Consider the following 11,395-nt stretch of genomic DNA (forward strand, 5'->3'; position numbering starts at 1 on the left):
AATTACAGGTCAATCAGCCTAACTTCCATCCCAGGGAAAATTCTGGAAAAACTCATTAAAAAATCTATGTATGATACGCTCATTGACAGTAAGATTCTGAATGATAGCCAGCATGGCTTCGTCACAGGTAGGTCTTGTCTAACTAATCTCATTTCCTTGTACGAACAGGTCTTTTGCCACCTGGACACGGGAGAGAAAGTCAACATTATATACCTAGATTTCCAAAAAGCTTTTGATTTAGTATCCCATGATATGCTTGTGGAAAAATTGGAAGACCGTGGGCTTAACTGCTCAACAATTTGGTGAGTAGAAAACTGGCTGCATAGTAGGACCCAGAGAGTTCTCATAAACTGATCTGTGTCATCTTGGCAACAAGTGGACAGTGGTGTCCTTCAGGTGTCTGTGCTTGGATTGGTGCTTTTTAACATCTTTATCAATGATTAAGATATGGGGGTGAAATGCTCACTGGCCAAGTTTGCCGATGACACTAAGTTATGGGGGAGCGTGGTCATGCCAGAAGATAAGTTGCAAATACAGGCGGACCTGGACAGGCTGGAGTGCTGGGTGGACCAGAACCAGATGAAGTTCAACATACAGAAGTGTAAGGTACTCCATCTGGGGGCAAACAATTCCCAACATACCTACAGGCTCGGTGGTGACAATTACACTTGCACCACAGCTGAAAGGGACCTAGGGGTAATGATCAACCATTGCATGAACATGAGCTGGCAGTGCGATACTGTGGCCAGCAGGTTAAACAACACAGGGACCTGGGGGCAATAAGAGACCACAGTATGAATATGAGCTGGCAATGTGATGCCATGGCCAACAGGGCAAATAATACCTTGGCATGCATCAATCGACGCATCTCATGCAAAACCAACCAAGTGATACTCCCACTGGTGTACTGATACTGGTGAGACCGCAGCTGGAGTACTGCATCCAGTTCTGGGCTCCGCACTTCAACAAAGACATGGAAAAACTTGAGAGGGTCCAGAGAAGAGCCACCCGTATGATCAGGGACTTGCAAGACAAGCCATATGAGTAGAGGCTGAAGGACTTGGGCCTCTTCAGCCTATAGAACAGAAGGCTGAGAGGGGACTTGGTAACGGTTTACCGCTGCATCAGAGGAGTACATCAAGAACTTGGTGAATAGCTTTTCTCCAGGGCACCCCGAGGAAGACCAGGAGCAGTGGATACAAACTCCTGGAAGGTGCTTCAGGCTCAATTCCAGGAAAAACTCCTTCACAGTCAGGGTGTCTAGGCTGTGCAATAAACTCCCTCCAGTGGTGGTGCAGTCACCTACCCTGGAGATCTTCAAGAGGGGACTGGGCAATCACCTCACTGGGGACACTTGACCCCAGTTGTCTTTTCCTGCCTAGTGCAGGGGGACTGTACCCAATGATCTACCAGGTCCCTTCCAGCCCCTAACAATCTGTGAATCTATCAATCTACAACCCACCACAAAAACAAGCAAAGTAGCATCCTCCAAGGTTATCAACTTCACTATTAAATATACAACCTGGAACCAAGCTTTCCTTAGGCTTAGCTTTAGCAACACAGGGAAAAATTAACTTGTGCAGTGGATTTAGAACATTTAAAAATCCAAAGTAGGAGTTTGGTGCAATTCCTACCACAGCTCCTTTCAAAACTTCCCCAAAGTTCATGTGGAGTAGACCTGAACCTGAAGTACAGGAGTGAGAGCCAGCTACATTTTTTTAATTGACCTACACTTGGTTCTCATCAAGCTTCCCACTGTCAGCTTGTGAAAGCAGCTACTGAACCATCAACATGCAGTTTCTTTTTTATTTTCCCCTAGAATATCAATCGCTGTTGGTGGCAGCGATGGGAGGCTGCAGTTGCTAAAAGATTTCAGACAGCAGGTATGGGGAGAACTTCTTGCTCTGCTCCATCAGTGGTTGAAGTGGTAGAGCTGCATAGGTGTCAACCTGAAAAAAAACCAACTTAGGGGTTCTCATGCCCTTCCCATTACATTCACTGATTACAAATCATAGCAAAAACCTTTATCATATGATCTCTCTCACCTTTGATGTGCTTTCATCAGCAGTGAAATCAACCCTAATCATTGTCAGGTTCTAAGCCAATAACCTATTGTCATAAGAGAAAAGCTTGCAGAAAAAATGGTCAAGAGAGGGCATTATAAACAGTTTTCAAATATCTGAAGGCCTGCCATCAAGAAAAGGGAACACAGTTCTCCCATGATGCTGAGGGTAGGATGCATAGCAATGGCTTGAAACTGTAATAAAATAGATTTAGATTGGATATCAGGGAAAACCTATCCACCATTAGAACAGCAAGGCGGTGAAATAGACGGCCTAGGGAAGTTGTGGGGTCTTCATCACTGTAGGGCTAGGGACAAAAGTTACATATAAATTGGTTTAAGTGACAATCAGAAAGTGGTTTAAATTTGTAACAGAACAGATGCTCAGTGCGCATAAACCAGTTTGAAAATGGCTGAAACTGGTTTGAGATAAACCTAGTTGAATATAGTATTAGACTTAACTGATTTGGGTCAAACCAGTTTGTGCAATGTCTGTCCCAGACCCCTTGCTGGTTTAAGATAAACCAGACTCTCCAGCATCACAGCATGCTCTCTGCTCCACAGCAGAGCTGGCCCCTCCCCTCTGCTCCTTCACTGGAGCTTGGCAAAGACTTGCAGGCACAGAACGTCTCCCTGGCTTCTCCCTGCTAAGCAGGGATTATTCCCCACCGCCCCTCCACCTTATGCATGCAGCATATCTAGCTCCATATAATCTAGCAGACCACATGCTGACTACAATCCATGCTGTCAGAGACGACATGGGCAGGCAGGCTTTTTGAAGCTAATCAACAGGTAGTTTAATGTCCTTCCTTGAAAGAGCTGTTTAAGAAGAGCTCCATTAGTTAATGGAGAGAGGCTTTGTTTTTTTAATGGGTTGATAAACACTGAGTTAGGGATGATAAATATTCCCTGCTGGACAGCTGGGGGGTGATAATGACAGCGTCCTGCCCAGATCTGGCCACGACCCACTCAGCTCAGCCCTGTCGAAGTGAAGGGAGGGCTACTCTAACACTCCCCCACCCAGCATCTAGCCTGAGCCACTTCAGGCATGTGCCTGAATTTTTTCAGTCCAGAGGGGATGTCTGTACACTTACAAAGTGATTTGGCCTAGCCAGGTTAAACTAACCTGCAAAGATTGAATCAATTCAGGTTCAGGCTTTTTGAATGTCTGTCCCTAGCCTAGGTGTTCAAGGCGAGTCTGGACAAGCACTGATCCGGGATGATGTAACAATGCCTGGAATGCTGTTAAGAGCAATAGGTATAGGCCCAACAGACCAGGAGAAGGGTTATACAGCTCAGAGCAGGTGGAGAATGAAGCAGAGCTCCACAACTGGCTTGGTTATGAATGAAGATTAAAGGAGATGGGATAAGTTTACAGACGGGAGTTCTAGCTTTCCACTCAGGGTACCCAATGTGTGGGGTTGTGTTTATAATCCCCAAGTTGTGGTGTAGAGTGGAGGATGTTTGGTTTTCCCCGTACTTCGGGGTTTTGCTGGTTGCCACATAGGGCCAGGAAGATTTTTTTTCCTTCTTCCTGTTGCTATGGTATGTAGTTTATTTTTTTGTTTTGTTTTTGCTTTCCTCAGAAACAGTGAACACACAAAACAGCCAAGGATGAGGATTTTGACTGAGGTATACCAGTGCTCCTGCTGGGACTTAAAAAAATGTGGATGTTACTAATTGCAGGGTCTTGCTCCCTTACTCGGGGTAAGACCCATCACTACATCATTTGGGGTCAGGAAGCAATTTTACCTATAGTCACACTCGCATGGAGGTTTTTGCCTTCCTCTGTGGTAGGAAGCATGGTCCTCTTCCTTGGATCTCTTGGGTACACAGCAGATCCTGATTCTGGGATAAGAGCACTACAGAGTAGTTCTCAATTTTCTCTTGCCTAGTTCAGAGTCAGACCAACAGTAGTGCACTGCTGCACACCTCATTTACTGAAGGACTGGCATTAATACCCAGAGACTCCTATTGTTTCCACTATGACTTGCTTATCCATCATTTCTGCAAGGATGAAAGTAAATGCCCAGAGGGCCAGAGACTAAAACTGTGTGAATAATTGTTTTTTCAGCTGGGCAAATGAACCTGTGGGAGATGGGGTGCAGGTAGAAAGGAATAAAATAGATTTTCAGGTTGACCCAGACCCAAACCATTCAGAATTAAAAAAGTTCGTTTTTGTGGCTGAACACAGCTAGAGCTCAAAAGGAGAAGTGCTGCAGTGGGAGGGGCTGGAGAATTGTTGTTGTAACTCTTTGAATTCAGAGCTAATCTCGTTGGCTATATTCAAATAACAGCATCATAGAAAAAAAGGGCTTGAAGGGACCTCAGGAGGTCAGCTAGCAGAAAACTCTGTGCTCAATATAGGTTCATCCTTAAACTATCCAAGTGTCTGAATGGAGCCAGACATTAAGGAGTATAGCCAATCAGTATGAACCCACTTGGCTTTACCTTCTCTACTTCTAATGGAAGAGTGTGTCCTCTTCTGGCTGCCTGAATGCAAACTTACAAAACCAGGAAACACCTGCTTTTAGAAAATGGATCAAGGCTACTGGGGAAGTATGAGAAATGAGAGATGATCAAACAGACAGATGAACCTTCAGTGACTACCTAATTTGGTGCCTTACCTCTAGTAATAAGCTTCTCTACAGGTTTTTCTTCTACTGATTAAACATAATGTTGTATGTGGTTACACAAATCCACTGAACACTACAGAGCAAAATCCCATCACTTGAAGTGCTGCCAAATGTCTAACAGGCCTTCTGCTCAACTTGTAGACTAAGGGCTACATGCATTGTTTGATGGGTGTGGAACTGGCATGATGAATATGTTAGTATGCATAGAGGTCCAGAGGAAAGTGAAATCTGGTCTTTAATTTCTGAAAGGTACATCTCTGCCCACCTCCATGTCAGAATACCAGACTTTTGCAGCAGCAGCTTTCATTGAAATATCTGAACACTTTTGGAGGTTGGTAGGGAGAGGGGCAAGAAGTCTGTATTCCTCATTTCTTCCTACTCCCCTCCCCACACATACATTACAGCTTAAACCTTCCAAACAAAGTTCACTGCTGGATGGAGAATAGATTTGCCCTATTTGGGGGGGGGAGGGGGGGAATCACAAGCAACTAAAAATGAACCCCTGGAATGAAAATGTGTGTATAAGCTCAATTAGGCATTGTAGCACCTGTGCTGTGTTTGGCTATATTCAACCAGCTATATGTATGTTATGTATTTGGGTTCAGAATATGCTGTACGAAGTTGCAAACAGCTTTCAGGTTTCACCAGTCTTTGCTCAATTCAAGGTGAAACCTGAAAGCTGGTGGGACGTTATGTTTTGAAATAGAATTGACAGCAAATGCACTACTTCCCTGGCCTTGTCAACCCTAACTGAAAGAGTATGGGTGGGTTTTTTTCCTTTTCCACAACAGCATCATACCAGCATGTGGGTAGACACACGCTTTATTAAAGCCACTTCTGTCAGGATTTTCTACTGAGCAGTTACAGCAAAGTGTTGCATGTATCCTGCCACTGTGCTGTGCTATAAGAATTGCTATTTTCTACCAAGCTCAGATGCAAAGCTTACAATATGAGTAAATAATGTGCACATAAATGTAACAGCTGCATAACTAAAGTGCAACGCAGCCAGTATTTAGAGGTCCCAGGATCTTCTCTTACACAGATGGGTGTCTGCTGGTTCTGTAAACTACAATGGGGTCTCTGCTTTGGGCTGATTTATTTGATTTTGCCAATAAACAAATATCATTTAAAAGAAATGCACTTCTGATTGTTTACTTGGTCAAACTTTTGGGGTACTATGCAAAACATTTTTTAAAAGGTTAACAGTGCTGTTAGCATATTACAGACATGGGCTGTATGTTACAGACAGCGAGCTACATGCATGCCAGGAGAATGTTTTTTCCCATGGTAAAAAGCAATCTGTTGGACTTCTCAGCCATTTATTATTTAGACTTTAATCTACTGTAAACTAGATGAATAAATCCTTCATATGAACGGTTATAATTATTACAGTAATTAAGGTGTATTTTGTCATTGTAATGAAGTCTTAGTGATAAGGTGAAATCACTAAGCTATCTTTCAGCAATACAGTGAAACTGTAATGTTCTCATAGATCAGTTTCTGAAATACCATGGTTGAACTTGGCCAAATGTGTACACACATGCACCGATGTGCAAACACAGAAGAGAAAGAAAAGAGAGAACCTTTCATTTAGCAGAAAGAAATCTATGCATTTAAAAATGGGCTGCATAACTTGGCATGAATGTCTAGTCCCAGCAGTAGATTTTAAAGAAAGCTGTCTATCTGCAGTTAAATGGTTCTTCATTTCAATCACTACAGCCATTTCCTGCTACTAGCCATCAGTTGGGGACAATGTCCAGAAATTTCTCTTACGCCTGTCAGTGTTAGACCGGTCTGCACACATGAAAATTTCACTTCAGGTGGTCCCAAGGCTTTAATCAAATGCCTATCAGTAAAAGAATATTACTCAGCCACCTCACTGGAACATTGATGACTGGCAAACATGTTTATTGTGCTTGAATGTTTCAGCTCTTTTAGGCATGGCTGATCCTCTTACCGTCTCATGGAAGTCACTGGACCTCCTCCTGTCAAGAAAGCTATCCATATGCTTTGTTTGGCAGGATCAGGTTCCTTAAACATTTAAGTATTGGATATTCTAATACTTGCTATTTCCATACTGTGTTCACCAGCAATTTTAAGAAGGGTAAAGCCTTTCATTCTATTAAAAGGATAAGCAAGGATGTTTTAGGCTGTTGCCTGATTCATGCGCATATTGCATCCTTGTGTTTGATGGGTTAGATGTAGTAACCAAACAGGTTTGGTTGGAAATTATCCAATGAAAGCATATTTCATCACAAAACAACATCAATCATAAAAAGAAAACTTTTTTTTTTTTGCAAGGAAATAACTATCATTAGACGTTTCCTCAAGGATGGAATTTCTCATCAAAACAAAGGGGAGAGAGAGGAGGAGAGGTATAACTGGCCAAAACTGTGCTCTGGGCATTCTCCATTTCCCCGCTCCTCTTGTGCCTTCCTTGCAAAGCCTCCGGCTCTGGCTCTGCTTCCCTAGGCTCTGGCAGCAAAGGGGAGAAAAGCTGTGGTGGCAGCACAGAAAGGGAGTTCGCTACTCCTGGGGGAGATATCATTATTATTGTCTTGCTGCAGACACTTGTGTCCGGCACCCACAAAAAACAACAGGTTTCAGCAGGAAAAATGAGCATTACATCATCCTCCCTCCCTCTCCCAATCCCACAGCAGAAACTCCATTTCCCACAATGTCCTTCAATTTCACACGCTCTGTTGCTGTGCCTTCCCCCTGCCAGAGCTGCCCACCCATCTTTCTACCACTGAGAGAAGGAAATATTTACTGGAGCTAGAACTTAACCCTCAGGTTCCTAATATTCCCAAGTGAGTGCCATGACCACTGGGCTACCCACTCATGCTCCCTTCCTTATTCAATGGATATTTAAGTATTTGTACAAAGTAAAGCACCTCCAACACAAAATGGTGAGTAAGATCTACCCCTGAATAGCTAACAGCCTGCTTGCGAGTGGATTCAGTTAGGGTGTGAGGTGAGTGTTGTTTGCAAATCTCTGGTCTAAACCAGTAATACTGTATAACTAAGAGGTGTGACTAGGGCAACAGCCCAGGGCACTGACTGGGCAGGAGGCCAAAAATAGCTGTTACTGCCACCAGTCTGGCTGCAGCTGCTGGTGCATGTGCCACCACTGCCCAAGGTGCAGAACTGCTGAGTTATGCCTCTGAATCTGAATTGGCCAAGCAGGGATCTGAGCTCTGGGGCCAGAATGTCTGACCAGATAGAGCTTGTTTTATCTTAGCTATCTCTCTGACTTGTTTCCTAACTCAAACTGCAGGTGCTGTTCCTTCCCTCCCATGCCAACTATGATTAATGGTTATAAGTTTACATAAGACGAACAGAGCCATTATGTTCTCCAGCTAATGTAATGGTCTGAAGTCACTGTCCCATCCTGATCTCTTGCAACCTCCCAGGTTAAATCAGTGAGAAAGTGGGAACATGAAACCTTTCTCCACCAAACCTTGTTAATCACATGCCTTGTGGGGAAGGTTATCAGAGTTGTGAAATACTGATTCCTCAGACACCCATTTTCTTGGCTCTCTCCACACAGTCGCATCAACCTTTGGCCTCACCCATTGGAATTACTTGTTTCTGAACACAATTATGCCAAGGGCATGACCCAGCTTCCACTGTGTAGTTAGTTACCTGACTGCCAACACCAGTGACATCAGCTGGTGTTCCCAGGTCTCAGTTTCGTCACTCTTTCTTTTAAGTCAGTAAGGGATAATCTTTTTGGCAGGTGTGCCACACATTAAGCCCCACACCCTCAGAGTGCCACTCTGATTCCTTTCCATTGCCGGATCTGCCAATCTGCTTTCTGCTCCCTGTCCTACCTGTCATTGTGTTTCCTGCTCCCTCCCCAGTCTGCTGTGTGCCACATGCATAGGCTCCCTGTGCCACAGGTTAGCTATCTCTGTTCTAATCCAAATCTGGATTTCCCTTACATCTCCCCCTCTCAACCACTATGTTTTTGAGATATACCTGCTACTGGGAACTGATGTTGCTGAGAAGGGAACATGGCTTTGTAGCTAAGATGGAGGACTGAGATGTCTGCACCTGAAACCCTTGTTTAGCTTTTTTGACATCATTCACATCCCTGTTACTTCACTTGTTCCATGGAATTGCTCAACCCCCTTGGCTTGTTTATCTATATTCCCCATCTCCCCAATCTACTACCACAGGCCTAGCCCTACCCATGGCAGATCTTCCAGAAGAGACAAGCTTCTTTCTACTTCTGCAACAAATGACGCAAAGGTCCCATGGACAATGCTTTCATTCACTACACAACCCTGATTCATCCTCAGAATAAGCCTGGCCCATACACAGCATGAGATAGGAGAAAAACGGTGTGAGGCCATGTAATTAGACTATATCAGTGTGACGTGCAGGGGGTGCATGTGTACCCCCTGCGTGTGGTGGTGTACCCCTTGCAAAAAGATGCCACTGCTGCCAGTGATGCCTGTGGGTGGTCACCAACTCCTGGTTGGCACTTGCCACCCCATGCCGCCGACAGTGCCAGTGGCATCTGCAGGAGCTCCCCACTCACTGGGCTCCTGCTGCCGCGCTCCCGCTGCTGGCACAGCCATGTCCCCCCAGCTGCTGGGGGCACGTGCCGTTCATAGACTATTTCATAATTAGTATGTACAAGGGGGCTGAATCAAGATTGCACAATCATCTAATATTTGCTGACCTCTGGATGCTTGACTTTGCAACCTTCATAACATTCTTTTAACTTCTTTCTGGGAGAACTATTGGACAAGTTTTGGGGCATCAAGTGCCTTTCCTCAGGTCAAAGAAAGAGGCAGACAGGCTGAGCTAAAGTTTGTGAAGACTCCTTGTAAATGCAGACTGTGTGCATGCTCAAAAGCTTGTCCAAACAGCTCAGCTCTCCTAACTTGACCATTGGACCAATAAAGGATATCATAAAAAAATCCTTTCCTTTTTTCTCAGAAGAAGTGCCAACCAGGCTTGGGGGCAGGGTGTGGAAATGTGCATTTTTTTGGATTTGGGCTCTGTTCCCCAGTGCAGACTCCAGATACACAGAGGGGCTGCTGCCAAGTCCAGAAGGCATGAGGACAAAAGGTAGGGGTAGCATCACATCCAGCAGCTACTCAAGCCCTCTTTTCAATGAAGAGATCCAGTCTGAGATCTCTGCATCCTATTTGTATGTAGCTCTTACCAATTTCTAGAGATGCAGCTGGACAGCACCGTTTAGAGGTGTTCTCAGGGACAGTGGCCCCAAATGAAAACTTTGTGGTAAGAATTTACTTTCCTAAAATGCTGGGCTGGGTTGGATCAGACCTATCTTTGCTAGTGAGGATTTTAAAAGGCTGTGCAAGCACTCCTGAAGACAGATGCTTTACTGATGAATAACTTAATCTCTCTCCCACCCTGTTTTTGTTTCAATGTGCCACAACAGATTATTTTTCCATTACCTGTCCAACCCTTCACAGTGGCTACAACTGTACAACGAATAAACTGAAAACCTGTGAGGTCCCACCCTGGAGAGACAAACTCCCACCCTCTTGGTTGCATGTACTTAGTAGAGGGATCTCTGAATGTTTCCTGATCACTGGTGTCCTACTTGTTCAGCTCACGGAAATGCCACCGAGAGAAAACGGGGCTTTAATGCAGGTGTGGATGTTTAGCAGCAAAGCAGATGTGGTTACTTAGGAACTATTATAAACAGAAGGTTTGCATCTTTGCCAAGCTGCCCCCAAAAACCTGGACTCTCATGTTGAGGGAAGTATTACAAAGTACGGAGCAGCATCTTCCTCTACCATTGGAAACCATCCTCATTTTCTGAAGCCAGACACTACACAGGCAACTGGTAGGGGGTGCGCGGGGGTGCATGTGCCCCCCCGACAGCCGACACTGATCTTGTCGGTAGGGCCGCCCCCATCGGCAGCTCCTGCGGGTGCAACCCCAGATTCAGGAGGCATCAGCCACTCGTGACCAGGCAAGCGGCAGGATAGCTGCCTACAGTCGGTGCGCCGACCTCCATCCTCACGGTTCACAAGGGGGCATTTGTGCGCTTCCTTCATTAAGCAACAGGCTGGAGCTGCCGGTCGCCAACCAGACGGCCAAGCCCCGGCCGCGCAAAACGCACCCTCCAGCATGTCACGAGCCGCGTGTTTCGCGGAGGGGCTCCTGTCAGGACCAGCCGGCTACAGCCTCAGCCCGCCACCTGCCCGCGCTCGGCACCAGCGGGCAACTGTCTTGTCTGCCTCAACCGGCCCCGGACTGCGCGCGCCCCGCCCCCAGCGGCTCACAAGGGGCGGCGGCGGCCCGCTGCCCCGGCCCGGCACCCCCTGCCCCGCTCACCTGCCGCCGCGACGAGGAGGGCCCGCAGAGCCGGGCGGACCATGGTCCCCGCAGGCGGGCACGGCCACGCGCTCAGCCCCGCCAGGCGCTGCACCGGCCGCCTGCCCGCGTCTGCTCCATCCCCGCGGGGCGCCCGCCCGAGCCCAACCCGGCGCCGCCCGCCGCCGACAGGCCCCGCCCCGCTCCCGCGCGCCAGCCGGCCGCGACCCGGCGCCAGGGCGGCCCCTGCTGGGCAGGGCGCGGGCTTTGCCGGCGCCGGTCGCGAGAAGAAGTCACCGGGGCTGAAGTGCTGGCGGGAACCCCCGGCCAACCAAGTCGTGCCCAAGCTGGGGGCAGCGGGGCTGCGTTGCCTTCCCTCCACCAGAGAGAGGCG

General features: G+C 46.8%; 1 protein-coding gene across 1 annotated transcript in view; it reads right to left on the minus strand.

The window, feature by feature from the left end:
- The window catches only part of PARM1 (prostate androgen-regulated mucin-like protein 1), a 69,719-nt gene extending 58,539 nt beyond the window's left edge, over window positions 1–11,180 (minus strand). Inside the window, exon 1 of the mRNA XM_090031928.1 lies at window positions 11,023–11,180. Within this exon, the coding sequence (XP_089888054.1) occupies window positions 11,023–11,065 (43 nt within the window). The 5' untranslated portion in view covers window positions 11,066–11,180. The remainder of the gene's footprint in view (window positions 1–11,022) is intronic.
- Between the last annotated feature and the right edge of the window lie 215 nt (window positions 11,181–11,395).

This window comes from Crocodylus siamensis, chromosome 2 (assembly GCF_052110815.1).
Source record: "Crocodylus siamensis isolate JL-2025a chromosome 2, ASM5211081v1, whole genome shotgun sequence".
Lineage (NCBI taxonomy): Eukaryota > Metazoa > Chordata > Crocodylia > Crocodylidae > Crocodylus > Crocodylus siamensis.